The 20,347-nt window shown below is 51.3% G+C and overlaps 3 protein-coding genes across 4 annotated transcripts; 1 reads left to right on the forward strand and 2 right to left on the reverse strand.

Moving 5' to 3' along the window:
- The first annotated feature begins 24 nt into the window (after positions 1 to 24).
- Positions 25 to 2,615, forward strand: TMEM179B (transmembrane protein 179B). Of its 2 annotated transcripts, none has more exons than XM_010384863.2 (5): positions 25 to 184; positions 1,401 to 1,588; positions 1,670 to 1,804; positions 1,976 to 2,074; positions 2,261 to 2,615. In XM_010384863.2, exons 1-5 carry the CDS (start codon positions 89 to 91, stop codon positions 2,274 to 2,276), a joined length of 534 nt encoding a protein of 177 aa, XP_010383165.1. In that variant the 5' UTR covers positions 25 to 88; the 3' UTR covers positions 2,277 to 2,615. The 2 variants fall into 2 exon arrangements, with proteins under 2 accessions (XP_010383165.1, XP_010383164.1); XM_010384862.2 differs by having other exon boundaries at positions 26 to 184; positions 1,976 to 2,054.
- Positions 2,616 to 2,679: 64 nt separating this feature from the next.
- TMEM223 (transmembrane protein 223) lies at positions 2,680 to 4,412 on the reverse strand. The gene is made up of 2 exons (XM_010384864.2): positions 4,027 to 4,412; positions 2,680 to 3,295 (listed from the first exon to the last, which is right to left on the reverse strand). The coding sequence occupies exons 1-2, from the start codon at positions 4,340 to 4,342 to the stop codon at positions 3,003 to 3,005; spliced, it is 609 nt and encodes a 202-aa protein (XP_010383166.2). The 5' UTR covers positions 4,343 to 4,412; the 3' UTR covers positions 2,680 to 3,002.
- Positions 4,413 to 4,476: 64 nt separating this feature from the next.
- On the reverse strand, positions 4,477 to 20,253 carry NXF1 (nuclear RNA export factor 1). Its single transcript, XM_010384860.2, has 22 exons — positions 19,677 to 20,253; positions 18,816 to 19,361; positions 17,299 to 17,485; positions 16,925 to 17,078; positions 15,060 to 15,143; positions 14,788 to 14,892; positions 14,578 to 14,658; positions 14,399 to 14,468; positions 14,168 to 14,256; positions 13,933 to 14,040; positions 13,219 to 13,328; positions 11,370 to 11,406; positions 10,172 to 10,240; positions 10,036 to 10,091; positions 9,321 to 9,428; positions 9,147 to 9,205; positions 8,921 to 9,036; positions 8,755 to 8,797; positions 7,858 to 7,930; positions 7,171 to 7,353; positions 4,941 to 5,001; positions 4,477 to 4,818 (listed from the first exon to the last, which is right to left on the reverse strand). The coding sequence occupies exons 2-22, from the start codon at positions 18,841 to 18,843 to the stop codon at positions 4,780 to 4,782; spliced, it is 1,860 nt and encodes a 619-aa protein (XP_010383162.1). The 5' UTR covers positions 18,844 to 19,361; positions 19,677 to 20,253; the 3' UTR covers positions 4,477 to 4,779.
- Between the last annotated feature and the right edge of the window lie 94 nt (positions 20,254 to 20,347).

Here is a 20,347-nt window from a genome sequence, read left to right on the forward strand (position 1 = left end):
GACGTCTCTACCTTCGTGGGTCGCGCCGGATAAGGTGGGGTTTGTCCGGGTTGAGGCTGCGGCGGCGCTTCCTGGTGGTCAGGGCGCCATGGCGCTGCCCTGGCTGCAGCGCGTCGAGCTTGCGCTGTTTGCTGCCACCTTCCTGTGCGGGGCCGTGGCGGCCGCGGCGCTGACTCGGACCCAGGTGCGGCTGCGGGGCGGGGTCAGGTAGGCTCGGGAGCTGGCCGGTCCTGACGTGGCGAGGCCACTGTCGCTTTCCCACCGAGCTCGCTGCTGCTCGGAGCCGGTGGACCTGGTAAGGCACGGCTGGCACCGGCCTGTACCTGAAATGCAGCGAGGCTAATCGCGCTTTGTGGCTACTCTGGGCCAGGTCATACTTCGAAGTTGTACTCTCGCCAAAGGGACGGGTCAGTGCCGTCTTAAAGCACTAGATGGAGTCGGGTTTCGTGGCTCCTGCTGACCTTACTGTGGTTCTGAAACAGAGGTCGATGCGGAACCTGCGTCCATCCGTTAAATCAGAAGCCTTTTGTGCTGAGCTTTGTCGAGAAATAAAGCATAGCGTAGTGGAGATGATCAAGATGCCACGTGATTGCAGCACAGTGTATTAAATGACAAAATAAGAGATGTAGAAAACGCTGACGTAAAGGTGGAAGCCAATAATTTACATCCTTTACCCCAGCCAGGTAATCTGGTTAGTGAACATGGGTTCATTTAATGCCTATAAAGTAGCCACTAGTGTGCCTATCTTACACCATGAGAAAACCTCAGAGATTCGCAGGGCGCGGTGACTCACGCCTGTAATCCCAGCACTTTGGTAGGCTGAGGCGGGCAGATGACTTGAGGTCAGGAGTTAGAGACCAGCCTGGCCAACATGGCAAAACTACGCCTCTACTAAAAATACAAAAATTAGCCGGGTGTGGTGGCTCATGCCTGTAATCCCAGCTACTTGGGAGGCTGAGGCAGAAGAATCGCTCGAACCTGGGAGGCGGTGGTTGCAGTGAGCCGAGATCGTGCCATTGCACTCCAGCCTGGGTGACAAGAGCGAAACTCCATCTCAAAAAACAAAACAACAAAATACCCTCAGAGGTAGTTATTTGTTGAAGGATATACAAGGCCTGGGTTTACTCTAAGGTTTCTGCACAAAGACCAGAATTAATGAGGCTTCTCTGAAGCTCATTGTATTCTATAGTCATTGGCTATTTTTTGATCCTTCTGGCCACTGCAGGTTTGATTCCCCAACAGGCCCTCTCCATCAATATCTCTGTCCCAGAAATAGGAACTGACAGTGCACAAATAACTTCCTGGAATGGTCCTGGCCTAGGTTATCACTAACACCTACCAAGACACTGCATCCAGAGGCATTAACCTGAAATCTAGGACTCAGCAGCTTCTCTCCACAGGGCTCCTTCAGTGGTAGATGTCCCCTGTATGGTGTCGCCACCCTGAATGGCTCCTCCCTGGCCTTATCCCATCCCTCGGCACCATCCCTCTGCTACTTTGTAGCTGGGGCCTCTGGCCTCTTGGCCCTCTACTGCCTCCTGCTTCTGCTCTTCTGGATCTACAGCAGCTGCATTGAGGACTCCCACAGGTGACTGCCCAACCATGAGGGCCAGGGTCTGAGGTAGGCTGAGCCTCGCCTCCACCACAAGGCTTGTTCTCTCCCTCTCAGAGGTTCTATAGGGCTGCGCATTGCACTGGCCATCTCAGCTATAGCCATCTTCCTGGTCTTGGTGTCTGCCTGTATCCTTCGATTTGGCACCAGATCTCTCTGCAACTCCATCATCTCCCTGAACAGTACAATTAGGTAATGGGAGAGGGAGGGAAGCCTGGCTAGGGCTACCTTCCCTCTGCACCAGGGTCCTATGATTTCCTTTTTATCCCCATCAGTTGCTCTCAACTCATAGGGCACTGGGCACAGGTGTGCCTCGGATATAAACTATCACCCTTTCTCACAACTGTCTCTTTGGCCTCACAGCTGTTCTGAAGCCCAGAAAATTCCATGGAGACCCCCCGGAACTGCTCTGCAGTTTTACTCCAACCTACACAGTGCTGAAGTGAGACCCAAGGATAGAAGGAAAGATTCACATAAGTATCTGTAGCTGTGTGGGTGCTCACCAGCGTATTATGAGCTTGGCTCACCAGTGAGAGGAGCTGAGGGGGTTGTCAGCCTAAAATTCAGCAGTTAAGAGTGGTGTGTGGGTGGGATGGACTGGATTTGAAATGGTCCCATTCCTGACACTCCTGTCCCTGTCTCCCACAGACCTCTTCTTGGGTGAATTTGGTATTGTGGTGTGTGGTCTTGGTGCTCCAGGTCGTGCAGTGGAAGTCTGAAGCCACCCCACACCGGCCTCTGGAGAGGGGTGACCCTGAGTGGAGCTCTGAGACAGATGCTCTTGTTGGGCCACGCCTTTCCCATTCCTGAAGAATAACCAGAGTGCTTCCTGCAGCCAAAGACTCCATGCCCAAGTGCCTGCAATCCTCTTGCCCCCCGCAAGGCCCTGTTTATGTTGGGAGTCTTAGTTTTCCTTTCAGGGGGGAAACGTAATGACAGGCCCCCCTACTCCTCTTCCTACAGCTGTTTTTGTACCAAAATACTATATTACTGTCTTCATCTTGTGAGCTTTTGATGTTAAAGTACAACTAGATAGGAGGAAGGAGTGAAGGCTAAGCAGACATGGATTGAAACTTAGAGGTACTGTTAGGCAGCTGCCCTAGGGATGACTGCTCCTTTATTTGTTGTTAATGAATCTTAACCTCCTTGTGTGACCCTGGTGGTTACTCCATTCTAAGATTGGCTTTTTTTTTTTTTTTTTTTTTTTTTGTAAATACAGACAAGGTCTCACTATGTTGCCCAGGCTGGTCTCAAACTCCTGGGCTCCAGCAGTCCTCCTGCCTTACCCTCCCAAAGTGCTGGGATTACAACAGGTGTGAACCAACACACCTGGCTCCCCAAGGTTCCGTTTCTATCCTGTTGGAGAGGTGAGTGACTTGAGGTCGTTTCTTCACAAGCTCCGGTAGGCACCCACAGTATTGTCAAAGAGTTTTGTGTTAGGGAAGTGTCCAGCTTTGTCCAAGAGGAAGTAGAAGCGTCGGCCTTTGACTTTCAGAGGTAGCATGGCAGGGACTTCATCCCGGTGGGCCATGCAAGATACCTGCTTCAAAGGAACTGTGAAATGGGCCCACAAGCCAAAAGGGGCATGAGTGGTGAGGGTCACCTGCTGCCCTCCAGCTCGAAGCACCACTGAGCGCACGGACCGGAGAGAGAAGAGAAGACCAGCACCGAGTATGAGGGCTCCTGCAGGAAGGGCAGAGATTAGGGTGAGGGGTTTTCACTGTACATCTAAGTAACGACTTTTCCAGTGCCCTCTGAATAAGAAATCTTGGGGATGAAAGTAATATTTACTGAGCTTGAGATTGAGTTTCGCTCTGTCGCTCAGGCTGGAGTGCAGTACTGAGCTCTTATACACCCCAATCCTGTTATTCCTCCCAACAACTTTTGTAGACATTTAATGGGAGGACGAAGAGCTTTAAGGACCTTGCTCAAGGTCGCAGAGTAAAGGGGAGACCTCAGCCTAGATTATGACAGGGCACGGCGCTCGGGGACACACGTGTTTCGCTTTTTTTTTCTTCTGAGACCGGAATGCGACTGAGCCGGAGTGCAGTGGCGTGATCTCGGCTCACTGCAACCTCTGCCTCCCGGGTTCAATTGATTCTCCTGCCTCAGCCTCCCGCGTAGCTGGGACTACAGGCGCATGCCACCGCGCTCAGCTAAATTTTTGTATTTTTAGTAGAGACGGGTTTTCATGGTGTTAGCCAGGATGGTCTCAAGGTCCTGACCTAGTGATCCGCCCGCCTCCGGCCTCCCAGCATATGAGCCACCACGCCCGGCCAGTGTTTCGAATTTCTGTAGGGTTAAGCCCGCCCACCACTCTTGTATAGGGAGCCCCCGACTCTCCCTGCCTGTATAGAGAAGGTCGTGTCCCGTCACCCCACGTTGCCATAGTGGGAAGCCAGCCCACGTCTTACCAATGGCGCCGCAGCCGACGGCCAGACCATAGCGCCAGAGAGCGGAGCGCAGGTCGAAGGGGCCGCGGTTTGGGACCTCCGCATCCAGAGGCTTCACCGGGACCGGGGGCCGGGACACGGCTACCACAGCCAGGGAGGCCCAGAAGACGCCCTGGCCCGCGCAGAACAGCCCGAGGATGGTGAAGAAGCGGCCCCGATCATGCTCAAAGAGCAACACATCCCGTTGCAGCGTCGCGCCTTGCAGGGGCCGGGGCGTGGGCAGGGGTCGCAGCACAGTAAGCAGCCCAGTGGGCCACCGCCTCCAAGGCACCGCCATGGCCAGCCGACTTCCGGGGTGGGACTTCCTGTCGCGGAGCCGCCTTCCGCCCTCCCTGGGCGCCCCCGCTAGAAGGCCCGCCCTCCCGCTCAGGGCTGGGAGGAGACAACCAATCCAGAACGCAGAACACAAAATACAACATCACTCTTTATATTAAAAAGTAAGGAGGTCCTGGGGTTAAGTACACAAAGCACCTAAGTCCTTCGGGTAGTTTAGTGTCAGTTCTACAAAGTAAGCTTTGGCTTCCGGGCATCAGTGAGGCTCAATCTTCTGAAGGCTTCCAGGGCAGGCGAGGAGAGGGATCAGGCAGCCCTCCCTCCCTCGGTCACAGTCACGGGGCGGCCTAGGGCCACACAGGAGGAGATGACAGACGACAACCAGACGGTAATATCCAAGGACTATTTACAGGGGGAGCTGCTTCTGGGGCATGACTACAATCACTTCATGAATGCCACTTCTGGGATCTCGCCCTTGGCCTGGAGAAAAATGAAGGTCAGTAGAGGCAGGTCTACCATCCCCACTCAGCAACCCCGGCTAACCTGACCTCCGGAAGGCCCAGAGATCCTAGTCTTTTTGTTACTGTATTTGCAGACCTTACCTTGAGATGAGTGAAGGCCTGGGCAGATCTGGTGTAGTCCCAGTTGTTGTCCTGAAGGCACCTGGAGTGGAAGAACAGGCAGCTCTGTAAGAACTCTGACCCCTAAATGCCAGTTGGAAGTCCATTCCATAAAAGCACCCAAGTTTGCCAACAAACATGTACATTCTTATACATCCTTGCACTATTTATACAAATGAGAAATTAGTAAAAGTCCAAATATTCTACCAATAGCTTATCAAAGATAAGGAATAATAAATAGCTGTCAAGAAGCCCAAGATAGTTTTTACAGTGATAGGGAAAGATGTTCATGGTGTAAGTAAAGAAACTAAGTTGCAGAACAGTATATGAAAAGGAACTTCCATTTGCCTTTAACAATTTTTTTTTTTTTTGAGACGCAGTCTCACTGCTGCCCAGGCTGGAGTGCAATGGCGCAATCTCGGCTCACTGCAACCTCTGCCTCCCAGGTTCAAGTCATTCTCCTGCCTCAGTCTCCCGAGTAGCTGGGAGTACAGGTGCCACCATCATGCCCAGCTAATTTTTGTATTTTTAGTAGAGACGGATTTCACTATGTTAGCCAGGCTGATCTCGAACTCCTGACCTCGTGATCCGCCCACCTCGGCCTCCCAAAGTGCTGGGATTACAGGCGTGAGCCACTGCGCCCGGCAACCTTTAAAAATCTTTATGCTAATTTATGCACAGGTAAATTTTTTGTAGACTATCAGGGTTTTTTGGTTTTTTGTTTTTGAGACGGAGTCTTGCTCTGTCACCAGGCTGCAGTGCAGTGGCACGATCTCGGCTCACTGCAACCTCTGCCTGCCGGGTTCAAGCAATTCTCCTGCCTCAGCCTCCCGAGTAGTTGGGACTACAGGCATGGACCACCAAGCCCCACTAATTTTTGTATTTTTAGTAGAGACGAGGTTTCACCATGTTGTCCAGGATGGTCTTGATCTCCTGACCTCATGACATGCATGCCTCAGCCTCCCAAAGTGCTGGGATTACAAATGTGAGCCACCTCGCCTGGCCAACTATTAGGTTTTTTTAAGCAGCCAAAAGTTTTGCCTTTTGAAATTTCAGGAACCCAGGCATGGTAACTCACACCTATAACCCCAGCACTTTGGGAGGCCTAGGTGGGCAACATGGCAAAACCCCATCTCCACAAAGAAATACAGAAAAATCGGCCGGGCGCGGTGGCTCAAGCCTGTAATCCCAGCACTTTGGGAGGCCGAGACGGGTGGATCACGAGGTCAGGAGATCGAGACCATCCTGGCCTACACGGTGAAACCCCGTCCCTACTAAAAATACAAAAAACTAGCCGGGCGAGATGGCGGGCGCCTGTAGTCCCAGCTACTCGGGAGGCTGAGGCAGGAGAATGGCGTAAACCCAGGAGGCGGAGCTTGCAGTGAGCCGAGATCCGGCCACTGCACTCCAGCCTGGGCGACAGAGCAACACTCCGTCTCAAAAAAAAAAAAAAAAAAAAAAAAAAAAACAGAAAAATCAGTCAGGTGCTGTGGCCTATGCCTGTAATCCCAGTTACTCAGGTTACTCAGGTACCTGAGGTGGGAGAATGACCTGAGCCCTAGCAGTTGAGGCTGCAGTGAGCTGTGATCACACCACTGTACTCCAGCCTGGGTATCACAGTGAGACCCTGTCTCAAAACAAACAAGCAAATAAAAATCTGGCTGGGCGCAGTGCCTCATGCCTGTAATCCCAGCACTTTGGGAGGCCACGGTGGGCAGATCACGAGGTCAGGAATTCGAGACCAGCCTGGCCAACATGGTGAAACCCCGTCTCTACCCCCCCAAAAAAAAAAAAAATACAAAAAATTAGCCAGGCATGGTGGCATGTGCCTGTAATCCCAGCTACTTGGGAGGCTGAGGCGGGAGAATTGCTTGAGCCTGGGAGGCAGAGGTTGTAATGAGCCAAGATCGCACCACTGCACTATAGCCTGGGAACAGAGCAGGACTCCATCTCAAAAAGAAAAAAAAAAAAAGGTGGCACATGCCTGTAGGCCCAGCTACTCTGGAGGCTGAGGTGGGAGGATAGCTTGTGCTCAGCAGTTAGAGGCTACAGTGAGTTATGATCACCACTACACCCCAGCCTGGATGACAGAGCAAGAACTTGTCTCTATAAAGAAAACAAAAACACACACACAAAAAACCATCGGGAGCTCTCATTATTTACTACTGGCCCTACTTCAGTTCACCGCATCCTACACATGCCCAGTACTCACTTCTGGGACCACTCGAGGTTCATGCCAGACTGGGTAGAGAATGCTTGCAACATTTCCTGCTGCTCTGGAGAGAGGGTGGGCACTGGGCTGGAGGAAGGCGTGGGTGCAGGCATAGCGAAGGCTCTTTGGATCTCTTCAGAACTGGCATTCCGCACAAATAGCTCGTCGTTTACAATACATAGCCTTGAGGACAAAGAGCACTTAAAAAGCTAGACAGATAAATAACGTCATCCTCCCAACGTCATTCCTACTCTCTGATTCTTTCAATATCCACAAGGTCCCCCCCTCCCACTCTTAGCTATTGTTACCTTTTATCATTTATCCCCTCCCATGGAATCAATGTTTGGAAGGATTATCTACCAAACACACTAGAGTTCTCCCAACCCATGGACAGTTCTTAGCTCTTTTATTCATCCTTACGACAAACTTAGGAAGTGAATATTGTTAAATGAATTTTCAGATGAGGCAGCAGCCTACTTGCTGGAAGTAGTGGAGCCAGGGTGAAAACCCAGACGGTACAATTCCAGAGCCAAGCTATTAACTAACTGGCTCTTAACTACTATGTGAGCTTTCTCTGATTTCCTGTTGCCTTTCTGAAATCACCCCAAAGACTGACTCTACCTTCCAATCACCACACTGTTGGCCATGATTAGGACTGGTATCCAACGTGAAAAGCAGAATATTTACCCTGAATTGCTAGCAGGAACAGCAATGAACGTCCGGGTGAAGGCTCGCAAAGAATCCCGGGACTTTCCGTCCACTGCAATGAGAACAGCAACGACACCTTAGGGTCACTAGTGCTTTATGTTTACAAACGGCTTCTTGAATCACGGTCTTCTTTGATACAAAGAATCCTAGCGGGTCAGAGAGGGATGATTAAGTATGTACGGGCATGAGGGAAGCAGAGGTGGGCTGAAGGGCCGGGTCAGAAAGGACAATAGTAATGACTGCGGCCGGGCGCGGCGTCTCATGCTTATAATCCCAGCACTTTGAGAGGCCAAGGCAGGTGGGTCCCGTCCAACATGGCGAAACCCCGTCTGTACTAAAAATACAAAAATTAGCTGGGCGTGGTGGTGTGCGCCTATAGTCCCAGCTACTTGGGAGGCTGAGGCAGGAGAACCAGTTGAACCCAGGAGGCGGAGGTCGCAGTGAACCAAGACTGCGTCACTGCACTCCAGCCTGGTGACAGAGTACGACTCCGTCTCAAAAAAAAGTAATTACTTGTAAAGTCACTTCAGTTACTTCCTATAGCACCACTATGAGATGGCTATTACTTAACCCCAACTTACAAATAAAGAATCTGTCTTAGAGGTAATGTTACTTGTCCACAGCCCCACACAACCAAAACTGGGATGGAAACTAAGAACTGCCTGACTCCAAAGTCCTCCTAATCCCCAGGCTTTTCCCATATCCAGAAAGGACAGGTGGAGAACTAGGCCAAGCCAAGACGGCTTGGGTTCAGAATGGGAGAAGGCACTCAAAAAGAAAATGGGAGAGAAAGTAGCTGGGAAGCTAAGAGTGCTGAGGAAAATTCCAGCTGGGGGTGGGACCATGCTACAAACTCAGGACTCCAAAGATTCTTACCTTCCTTGAAGACTCCATTGACAGAAAAACACAGCAGTGTGCTCTGAAAGAGAGGCAGCATCGGGTACAATGTACACTTCTCAGAGCCTGAGTGCCCCCCCTTGTCTATGAAATGCCACCCCCACCCCAATTTTAGGCTTCTGTCAGGGCACCAACAGGAGCTTACTGTCTGGGCGCTTATGTCTACGACGAAGGAATTGACGTCATGCTGGGTTTTGGGCAACTCGTTGAGGAAGGCAACAACGTTGAGACGCGTGTGCTTCAGCAGCCGGAACCGCAAGGCTGTGGGTGGAGGAGAAAGCTCAGTGGTGCTGCCACACACCCCTGAGTTCTATGACTGATTCCTTCCCATGCCCTTTTCCCATCGTATTTTGTTCATATCACACACTTACTAGGGTCTTTAAGCTTCTTCACATTTCTGCTATCCTTGAAATACTCTGCCAAGCTGCTTCTGGGGGAATAAGAGGAATGGACGTGGTGTTCAGAGCAGTGCTGCCAGCAGGTGCTGCCTTGTATCTGCTGGGAAACCCAGTGGTCCCGGGGAAATTCTGGGATGTGATACTCACCGGGCAGGGTTCTGAGGAATGAAAGGAATGCTCAGGGAACAGCAGGCCCCATCATGGTAGGCATCCAGGAGCCCTTGCCGATCTCCAGAGTCATAAATTGCATAGTACCTATGGGAAAATCAAAAGAGAAAGTATGGACTATGTGGTCTAGAGCCATAAAAGGACCCAGTAGCTCCCAAGAGTGAGTTGTGGCCGGGCATGGAGGCTCATGTCTGTAATCCCAGCACTTTGGGAGGCTGAGGTGGATGAACAGCTTTTGCCCAGGAGTTCAAGACCAGCCTGGGCAACATGGCGAAACCCTGTCTCTACTAAAAATACAAACAAAGAGGCGCGGTGGCTCATGCCTCTAATCCCAACACTTTGGGAGGATAAGGCTGGTGGATCATGAGGTCAGGAGTTGGAGACTAGCCTGGCCAACACAATGAAACCCCGTCTCTATGAAAAATACAAAAATTAGCCAGGTGTGGTGGCACACGCCTGTAGTCCCATCTACTGGGGAGGCTGAGGCAGGAGAATCACTTGAACCCTGGGAGGCAGAGGTTGCAGTGAGCCAAGATCACACCATTGCACTCCAGCCTGGGTGACAGAGTGAGACACTGTCCAAAAAACAAACAAACAAATAAAAAAAAACAAGAGTGCGGCTGAGGTGTACCTGGGTCTGCCCACCTTTCCCTGCCAACCCCGGGGTGGGGAGAGGGGGCCCTGGGATACTTACTGTTGTAGGAAGTGCAGGACCAGACTCTTCAAGTTTTCTGTTCCAAAATAGCTTCCCTGAAATCAAACAAGATACTAGGAACATGGAAGTAGTATTCTCTCCATACATAAAGTCTTACTCAGTCCATGCTTCCTACCTTGCAGGGCGGTAACGTTGTGGGGGCTTCAACATCAAAGGCAATTGGCGGGGGTAGCTCATGGCCATCCTGTGGAAAGGAAGTAAAAGTTGACAGTGTAGACTGGGCAGTGGCTCACACCTGTGATCCCAGAACTTTGGGAGGCCGAGGCAGGCAGATGGCTTGAGCCCAGGAGTTTTAGACCAGCCTGGACAACATGGCAAAACCCATCTCTACAAAAAAAAAAAAACAAAAATTAGCTGGGCATGGTGGTGTGTGCCTGTAGTCCCAGCTATTTGGGAGGCTGAAGGGGGAGGATCACTTGAGCCTGGCAGGCGAAGGTTGCAGTAAACTACGATTGTGCCACTGCACTCCAGCCTGGATGACAGAGCGAGACCCTGTCTCAAAAAACAAAAAAGAAAGTTGACAGTTTAAACCAGAGAGAAAAAGGCTGGATGCATAAGTAGACTAAAGAACTGAGAGAGAAGGATCAGAAGTCACGTATAAAAGCATCATGAAAAGTATCCAGGAATCTAGGCTGGGCGCAGTGGCTCACGCCTGTAATCCCAGCACACTGGGAGGCCAAGGTGGATGGATTAGTTGAGGTCAGGAGTTCAAGACCATCCTGGCCAACATGGTGAAACCCCCGTCTCTACTAAAAATACACAAAGAAATTAGCCGGGCGTTGTGGCACATGCATGTCATCCCAGCTACTCGGGAGACTGAGGCAGGAGAATTGCTTGAACCCAGAAGGCGGAGGTTGCGGTGAGTCTAGATTGCACCACTGCACTCTGGATAACAGAGCAAGACTCCATCAAAAAAAAAAAAAAAAAAGGGCCCGGCAAGGTGGCTCACGCATATAATCCCAGCACTTTGGGAGGCCAAGGTGGATGGATCACCTGAGGTGAGGAGTTTGAGGCCAGCCTGGCCAACATGGTAAAACCCTGTCTCTACTAAAAATACAAAAATTAGCCAGGCATGGTAGCACGTGCCTGTAATCCCAGCTACTCAGGCTCAGTAAGCTGTGGCAGGAGAATTGCTTGAACCTGGGAGGCGGAGGTTGCGGTGGGCTGAGATCGCGCCGTTGCACTCCAACCTGGGCGACAAGAGTGAAACTCCGCCTCAAAAAAAAAATAAATAAAAAGAAAAGAAAACTATCCAGGAATCCTTGTGAGTGGGAGACACTGTGCTTGTTAGAATGAAAAAATTATGGACTTACCAGGCGTAGTAACTTGGGAAATCGTTCGCGAATGGCGCTGTCAAGAACGGGACAGAAGTGAGTGATGCTTCAGAGCCACCGTGCCTCCTGGGCTGCTCTAGGAGCAAATATACCAAACCCGAGGGACAGCCCATCCCATCCTGCTCATCCCTCCACTCCCTCCCAGCCTGTGCTCAGGGAAAAATGGCCCCACTCCCCACCTGACCCGGGGCACCCAGACATGGACTGCCTTGAAGGCTGTCTCTTTTCTCTCTGCCTGACCCTGAGTGTCAAGGAGCAGTACTCCAAGCCTAGGCTTTAAGCCCAGGACCTCTTTCCCCTCCCTGCCCCCCTTACCTTCCACCTACTCACCTGTGCAGCCCCGGGAGGAGGGAATGGGGTGGGAGCCCAGGGGCTCCGCTGCCTCACCAGGTATCCATCAGTTCTGCCAGGTCTGGCCTTGGCCAAGACCCAAACACACCACAGGGATGGCACAGGATGTTGGGGCAGGGAGATGAGCAGGTGGGGCTCAGGAAGAGGAGAAGCCAAGGAGTAAGAAAGGAGAGGAAAAGGAGGAAAAAGAGAAAAAGGCAAGATGGGGCAGGGGCAAGGGAGAGATGAGGAGGTATAGGAGACAGAGAAGAAAAAGAAAGAGAAAGCAAAGAAAAACGGAAAAGAACTACAAGGCAAAAAAGCATCTAGAAAAATGAGGGAAAAAAGGGAGAAACTGACACAGCCCTTTCTTTCAGCTGCCCCATCCCTGTGGTCCAAGGTAGAAATGAGAAACAAATCCTTGCTGTGGTGAGTGGGCACTTGCTGTTGGCCAGGTCTCTGTCAGCTACCTGGGTCCCGATCTGAACTGGGCGTGGGGAGCAAAGCAGCCATGGGGGCAGGAGACCTCCCTCAGAAGGTGTGAGGGTTCAGGCCCTTGCAGGATTGTGGGGGTGAGGGTCCATGCCCCACCTCTGTTGCCCCCAAGTTATCTCCTGATGGCCCCTCTGCGACTGTGCCTGTCTTAGGTTGTTCCTTCCCTGAGGAATCTTACCCGTCTCTGGCTAACCAGCCATCCACCGGGGCCAAACAGGGTGACGTGCAGTGTGTGAGTGAGGGAGAGGCAGCGCCCCCGAGGGGGTCAGTTCTCTGTCTCCTTAGTAGCCTATGCCCCCGTGGCCTCCACGCCCAGCACCTGCCTTGGGATTCCCTCGCCTGCTGGCGGGGCCCCAGCTCTGATCACGTCTTCGGGAACCCAGGTTTCTTCTTCAGGGAGAGCCCAGCTCACAGCACTGGGCAAGATAGACAGATTGCATGCCACCAGCCCCTAGGAGGCCTCAACCTCAGCATGGGCAGGAATGCCCAGGCAACAACCCTGGGCAAGTGGATCCTGAGAAAAGGGTCCCTCTTCCCGCAAGGGCAAGAGGGACCATCACAATACAAAGGACGGAAGGCCCATCTCAGTAAGGAAGTCCCAGGTAGGGAGGGCTTCCTCAGCCCACAGACACCAGGCTCTTGGTATAAGGCAACCCCATCTATAGGGTATGTACAAAATACCCTCTGGTCAGAGTAGAAAGGAGAGATGCCTTTCCTGGAACAACAGGGTAGGGAGATTCTAGAAAAGGTTGTGTTCAGGAAGAAAGAGAAAAGCCACAGACCCAGCAAACAGATAGTCAGGTCAGAAGAGAAGAGAAAGGATCTCAGGACAAAGCTGGAAGACATAGACAGACCAAAGTGGGGAGCACGTGATCCTCCCAAAGGACAGGTGGTTCCAGCTCAGGGCTGCACATCTCCGCAGACCGGCCCTGGTCAGGATGCATTAGCTCAGCCTCCCAGGGGGTGAAGGTCCCCAGGAGGGGAGACACAGGCTACAACTGACCTGATGTAGGTGGACTGGTCTCGGAAGGTGTCACACAAGGAGTTTCCGTCGAGCCAGAGCTCTTCTAGTTTCAGCCCCTTTATCTTGTCCAACTCCCGCTCAGACTTCAACTGCAAATGGTAGAAGGAAAAAAGGGAGGAGACCCTGGTGAAGACAGCCAGCTGGATCCCCATACCTCCAGCCCCTATGCTTAGCTCTGAAATCTTCTTTTTTAATCTCTTAAAATTTTCTTTTTTTTGGGGGGGACAGGGTCTCACTCTGTCACCCAAGTTCAGTGCTGTGGCATGATCATAGTTCACTGCAGCCTCAAACTCGTGGACTCAAGAGATCCTCCCACCTCAGACTCCTGGGTATCTAGGACTACAGGCATATGACATCATGCTTGACTAATTTATTTTTTAAATTAAAAAAATTTTTTTGAAACAGGTTGCTCAGGCTAGAATGCAACGGCGCAATCATAACTCACTGCAGCCTTGAACTCCTGCGCTCCAGCAACCCTCCCACCTCAGCCCCCAGGAGCAGCTTGGACTACAGGCATGCGAACTCCTAGCCTTAAGTGATCCTCCTGCCCTGGCCTCTCAAAGTGTTAGGATTACAGTCGCAAACCAGCACATCTGGCCCAAGTTTTCTCTCTTGCCTCTTGCCATCACCGGACAAACTCTCTACACCCTCTACCCATCCCTTCAAAAATATAGCCGAGCGATCAATTCTCACTTCATTTCCAGAAAGGTTTAGGATCTTCAAGTTGGGCGCCTTCTGAACAATGCTAGACATGTCATCCAGCCTGTATAGCCTGTTGTTGCTCAAGTTCAAGGACAACAGCTGTGAGGAGAAAGGAGTTTAGAGGAAGCACCACCACCAAGTGGATCAGAGACGAATCTGCCCTCCAGCCACATCCTATCTAACCCACCCTGCTTCCTCATGCCTAATACTGGGCCAAAGGCCTTACCTCAGGGATGTTCTCTTCAATGATCCTCAGGGTAGCTGCCATACAGCTTCTGCGATTCAGGACAACATCAATGTTTTGGGCCACCAAATCTTCAGGAAGCAGAAGGGAAGGAAAGGAAAGGCTGAAGGGCTTGCCCAGGGCAGCATTAGCAGTAAAACATCCTCAAACTTTCCCTCCCTGACAGATTCCACCTTGTCACCACCTATCTGAGAACTACTGCTGTCAACCAACCTGGGTCTGAACGGAGGCCCTTGAGGTCAAGGGCTTGCTGGGAGCCATCGTATCGTTTGCTCATGATCAGCTACAGAGGTAAAAGAAGGGTTTAGTGGTCACTGGGGTGGTATGAGTGGGGTGGGGTTGTGAGAAGTGGTAAGACTGGGTTGGAAACATCTAATTTGAGCCTGCCTCACCTTTAGCTGTTCTACTTGTTCTGGCTTCAGTTCATTCAGTATAGTGTGGGGTGGAGCAGAAGAGTTGATGATGATAGATATCTGGAGGGAAGACACAAAGGGCACAGAAAACTCGAGAGAAGCCTAAGCCGCAAGACCTCAGACCAAGACCCAGTCCCTGCTCTGAGCACCAACTTCCACCTCCAGCCAAGCCAGGCCCTTTAAACACACCCTTCGGTTCTCCCGATCCAAAATCTTATAGTTGACAGCCTTCAATGCAGAGGCAGTGCTGGCGTCCTCAACGAAGAACTGGGCCCGTGTATTCTCATAGTGAAACTGCAAGAGGAAACAGGAGCATTACACTGGGAGTCCAGAGACCCTTGGGGAGGGGCATTACACTGGGAGTCCAGAGACCCTTGGGGAGGGGCATTACACTGGGAGTCCAGCTTGCCCCTTCACCATCCCGGATGCCTGGCCAGCCAGCCACTCAGGCCTTGTCTTACCTCAATAGGGGTGAAGGGCACACTGCACTTGCTCTGAATCATGCTCAGGAGCCATGCCTTATCATATTTTCTGCCATAAGGAATCTAGCAATGAGAGAAAGATAAAAGAAGGGAACGATAAGTAAGGCTGAATAGCAGACCCAATACAATCCCTTCTATACCTTCTACCAAACTTTAAAAGACTACCTAAAGAAAGGACCAGTACCAGCTTTTCTACTTGAGACATACATAGATTCTTTAACTTCCTTTCTGTCTACTTACACTTGCTATATTCTTTTTTTTTTTTTTTTTTAGACAAAGCGTCGCTCTTGTTGCCCAGTCTAGAGTGCAATGGCACGATCTCAGCTCACCGCAACCTCCGCCTCCCAGGTTCAAGCGATTCTCCTGCCTCAGCCTCCCGAGTAGCTGGGATTACAGGCACGCCTGACTAATTATTTGTATTTTTAGTAGAGATGGGGTTTCACCACGTTGGTCAGACTGGTCTCGAACTCCTGACCTCAGGTGATCCACCCGCCTCGGCCTCCCAAAGTGCTGGGATTACAGGCATGAGACACCACACCTGGCCAACACTTGCTATATTTTCTTAGTAACAGGGCCTCACTCTGTAACTCAGGCTGGAGTGCAGTGGTGCGATCATAACTCACTGCAGCCTTCATCTCTTGGGCTCAAGCAATCCTCCTGTCTTAGTCTTCTGGAATAGCCAGGACTACAGGCATGCACCACCATGCCCGGCTAATTTTAAAATTTTCTGTAGAGAAGGGGTCTTGCTGTATTTCCCAGACTGGTCTCGAACTCCCAGCCTCAAGTGATCCTCCACCTCAGCCTCTCAAACTGCTGGCATTACAGGCATGCGCCACTGTACCCAGTCCACTTATGCTTATAATCCCTCCAAAAAAAAAATCAATTTTTTTTGATTCTAAAATTTCCAAGATATTATTTACACCTTGCCTGCCCCTCAGAGAACTCCAGGGACTCCAAGCCCCATACTCAGCCTGAGCCAAATGAAGACATCCAGAGGAATTACTCCTTCCACAACCACAGTTTTCATATTTCTCTTCCACCCCTTCTCTGAACCTGCTCTAAGGTGTTGGAAGATACTGATTCCTAGGAGAAAAGATAGATACTTGACTGTGGCATAATCAGCTAACAAGAATAATTTTTGGGCTGGGTGTGCTGGCTCATGCCTATAATCCCAGCACTTTGGGAGGCCAAGGCGGGCGGATCATGAGGTCAGGAGTTCAAGACCAGCCTGGCCAATACAGTGAAACCTCGTCTCTACTTAAAACATAAAAATTAGCCGGGCATGGTGGTGGGTGTCTGTAGTCCCAGCTACTCGGGAGGCTGAAGCAGAAGAATCGCTTGAACCCAGGAGGCGGAGGTTGTAGTGAGCTGAGATCACGCCACCACACTCCAGCCTGGGTGACAGAGCAAGACTCCATTTAAAAAAAAAAAAAAAAAAAAAAGGGCCGGGTGCGGTGGCTCAAGCCTGTAATCCCAGCACTTTGGGAGGCCGAGACGGGCGGATCACGAGGTCAGGAGATCGAGACCATACTGGCTAACACGGTGAAACCCCGTCTCTACTAAAAAGTACAAAAAACTAGCCGGGCGAGGTAGCGGGCGCCTATAGTCCCAGCTACTCGGGAGGCTGAGGCAGGAGAATGGTGTCAACCCGGGAGGCGGAGCTTGCAATGAGCTGAGATCCGGCCACTGCACTCCAGCCTGGGCGACAGAGCGAGACTCCATCTCAAAAAAAAAAAAAAAAAAAAAAAAAAAAAGAATAATTTTTGTGGAATAAAATTAAACATCTCCACTCTGAACATGGCCTCCTATCTCTACTGTACCATCTACTTTCTCAAAGTACTTACTGTAATCTTGAACCAGTTCTTTGAGGTCCCATCCTGGCTGGTGCCAGCCCCTCCTCTCTCTGGAGGAGCTCTGTCTCTCCGCACAGTAACATGAATGCGATCTCGATCATGCCAAGTATCACCCCGACGGTTAGGTCGGGTGGTATAGGGGTTGCTGTGGGTAAACAGAGAATAAAATGACCACAAATGCTAGGAAAGTCTTCTCAAAGACCTTCCTGCACTGTGTTGGTGGGACTAAACTAAGATTGTTCAATCACTAAGCTAGTCCTGGCATTTCTCACTATAACAGGTAGGAAGGGAAATGACATGGACAGTAAAAGGGCCATATAATCTCATGAGCCACTAAATTCAAACCAGACCAACTGGTCACTTACTATCGTACTCGGGGACCATCCTGGGCATCACTCATTGCCACATCTCCATCATCTTCCTCCAGGCGGGAAGACCGAATACCAGAACCGCCTCTTCCAGACCTACGGTTTCCTTCACCATATTTCCACCGGAAGGGACCCCGGCCTTTTTTCTTTCTTTGAGGGAAATTAACGCGTTCATCATCATGTTCTGGAGTTAGAAACAGGAACACAAATTAGAAGTAACTGGTCCGGCTTGGTGTGGCAATCATAGTTTCTACTCTGAACTATTGGAAGAGATACACACTAACTACACAGGCCATCTCCATGCAAACTCCGCTACCTGTCCACAGGAAAGAACCCTCTCTGTGGGAGGTCAGCATCAAGGAAAAGTTATTGGAAATCTGTGTAGGACTTTTGAAAAATGAAGTAGAAACTGGAATTAGAAGCAGAATGTATAAATGTGAGACCCAAAAGTGTAAGTGAACACAAATCAGACCTCTGAAAGCCACCTGAAATCTGCCACTCAGTACTTTGTCTATACAGTACAGATGCCAGTTACAAATATGATCAGTTTAAGGATCCTCTAAAAATTCTCCTTGTTCTCAAATTGCCACTTTGAAGTTTTCTGAGGAGCTCTTCGATTCCTTGGCCAGAAACGCCCTTTAACTCGGGAGACAATTTCTAGACTCAGGCTCTAGTGGTAGTGCCAGGCTAGGGTGCTTAACCAGGGACCCTGGAATCCAGGAATATGATCTGATTCATGCTGTGTAGGACTAGCGTCTTAAAATGGGTCCCTAACTCCCAAAAGAGATCTGCCTAATACCGAGCACTCTGTAAACAATGAATCTCAACAAATGACCCTAGGAAAAAAGAACACGGAAGGCGCAGCTAGCATTCACTGAGAACTGTTCTCCAGTACCGGCCACTATGCTTCAGGCACTTGATAGGAATGATCTCATCCCCCCCCACGCCCCCGCCTTAAGAAATACTGTTGTATTCCACTTTAAAGGGGTGGAAGAGGAGAGTTTTAAATTCACGGTTTCAACCTCCACCATGCACTCCTAACTACTACAAAGAACTAACACCCAGTGTAGTGTTCAGACTGGAACATCCAGTTGATGTGTAAGTCTCGAATATTAAGCCAAAGCCCAGGCCCGAAGGTTCAAGACAGACTGGACGCAGCAAAAAATAGGGCACCAGGGCAGCCCACGAGTAGGGCACTAACTCACATTAAAGGAAGAGTCAGGCCGCCAAACCGAACTGACAGGCATCAACCACCCACAAAGTTCAAAGGAATCCCGTCCCCCTACCCCCAAGCCACCCGCTCCGAGCCGCAAGTCCCCCAACACCAGGATTCCAGGAGGAATCCAGGAGTCAACAACTCGGTAATCCACCTCGAGTGCCCCCGACCCCCCGCGCGCCGCTCCCCGCGGACGCCGGGCCCCTGGCGGCCTCACGCCCCGGGGGCTGAGGCCTAGGCCGGCGCCGCCCACCCGCGCCCCAGATAGCCGGTTCCCGACCCGAGGACCAGCACTGACCGCTGTACGACTTCCCCTCGTCCGCCATGCCACAGCGAAGAGCAAGGGCGGGCTCAAGCGCTGGCCGCTACGCCGGCAAACGACCGAACGCCAAAGCGCTCAGGACCGAAGCGTCCCTACGCCAGGCGCCACCGCATTTATATAGCAAAGCACGTCGCGCGCAGCTGACGTCCTAGGCTGGGGGCGGTGCCGCCGCCCGGAGAAAGCGTGACCCCCTGCGCGTGCGCAAACTTAAGGCCGTCGTGCGAGGGGCGGGACCTGACCCTCCGCGCCCCGCCCAAGGCCTGAGCTTGCTGAACCCGTGCTGGTAGCTAGCAGGTCCCCGCATCTTTTCCTCTGTCCGCTGACGCTGCCCTGGCAGCTTCAGAGTTAGTGCTAGAGCACAGTGCTGCCGCTGCAGCCCAGAACTCAGCGGGGAACGGGGCCGTACCAAGGGCTTCCGAGGAATGGAGACCGCGCCTCCAGGTGGGAGTGATGGCTCAGACCCCTACCGGCATCTAGCCAGTGTTTCAGCTCGGCTCCTTGTCTGTGCCTCGCTTTCTTCGCCTATAAGATGGATTAACAAATCACGAAGTTGAGAATTAGAATGTGAGCTCGAACGTTGACTAATTAATGGCTTTTTTTTTCCTCGAGGGCTTGACTCGGCAGGTATTATGGCTGGCACATAGTAAAAATTCAACATATATTTGTGAAATAAATGAATTTCTATTCTATGAATTTCCCCCACCCCGCCCTGAGTTGCTGAGTCAAATGAGACGACATCTGTCAGGGGTTTGCCGAGCACTGTCTTCACAGACCTTCCATCAATGGCGTCCCCTGTTAGAAACCCATCGTATCAACGGGGCAGACAGTGCAGCTCACCAGCAGTGGCAACTTGCTGGAGATGCCGAGGAGGAGATTTTAAAATATCAGGGCCTTGGGCTCTCCTAGACCCCCAAAAGCACCATCACCAGCCCCTGATTGATTGTTGTCTCTATAGCTTCAGCTTCCTTTGGAATGTATGAGACAGGGGCACTCGAGTGTCCTCAGAATGTGGTTGCGAGTCTTGGTCAGGAAGAACAAAGCACATTAATCTCTCTGGACGGTGGGTATTTTGGGCAGGTGTCTCCTCCATTCTCTGTGACTGGCTTTGATTTGGTGAAGTGCTTGGAGGGAATCAAAAGCCTCAACTGGAGTTGGGAACAAATTCTTCACCTTCCACTCCTGGCAGCAGGCAGAGCTTCTGCCTTGCTTAGCTCAAGGAAGAATTAAGGCCAAATAGTTGGGAGGATACAGATGAAATAGGTCCAAACACCGCTTGAGATGGTCCTGGAAGCTGCCAACAATCAGGGACCCCCTCTGGGATCCTGCTTCCGTGTGAAAGGAAGTTTCCACGCTAATCAAGTGTTGCAACACTTGGTTCTCCCCTGCCTAGAGGCAGCTGTGTGTCAGAGCCCAAAATAGCCTGCCTCAGCAGTGATACCTGGCAGAGCCATTAGCCCAACCCTTTCAGTTCTGGCACTGGGCAGTGGGCTCACTCCACTCGCTGCCTA

Source organism: Rhinopithecus roxellana, chromosome 15 (assembly GCF_007565055.1).
Source record: "Rhinopithecus roxellana isolate Shanxi Qingling chromosome 15, ASM756505v1, whole genome shotgun sequence".
Lineage (NCBI taxonomy): Eukaryota > Metazoa > Chordata > Mammalia > Primates > Cercopithecidae > Rhinopithecus > Rhinopithecus roxellana.

Coding starts and splice junctions, on each gene's coding strand:
- TMEM179B (XM_010384862.2), top strand. CDS start 89: ATGGCGCTGCCCTGGCTGCAGCGCGTCGAGCTTGCGCTGTTTGCTGCC. Junction 1,589..1,669: donor TGCATTGAGGACTCCCACAG/GTGACTGCCCAA, acceptor TCTCCCTCTCAG/AGGTTCTATAGGGCTGCGCA. Junction 2,055..2,260: donor CCAACCTACACAGTGCTGAA/GTGAGACCCAAG, acceptor TGTCTCCCACAG/ACCTCTTCTTGGGTGAATTT.
- TMEM223 (XM_010384864.2), bottom strand. CDS start 4,342: ATGGCGGTGCCTTGGAGGCGGTGGCCCACTGGGCTGCTTACTGTGCTG. Junction 3,296..4,026: donor CGTCGGCTGCGGCGCCATTG/GTAAGACGTGGG, acceptor CCCTTCCTGCAG/GAGCCCTCATACTCGGTGCT.
- NXF1 (XM_010384860.2), bottom strand. CDS start 18,843: ATGGCGGACGAGGGGAAGTCGTACAGCG. Junction 14,659..14,787: donor TGGATCGGGAGAACCGAAGG/GTGTGTTTAAAG, acceptor TCTTCCCTCCAG/ATATCTATCATCATCAACTC. Junction 5,002..7,170: donor AACCTCGAGTGGTCCCAGAA/GTGAGTACTGGG, acceptor CTTCCACTCCAG/GTGCCTTCAGGACAACAACT.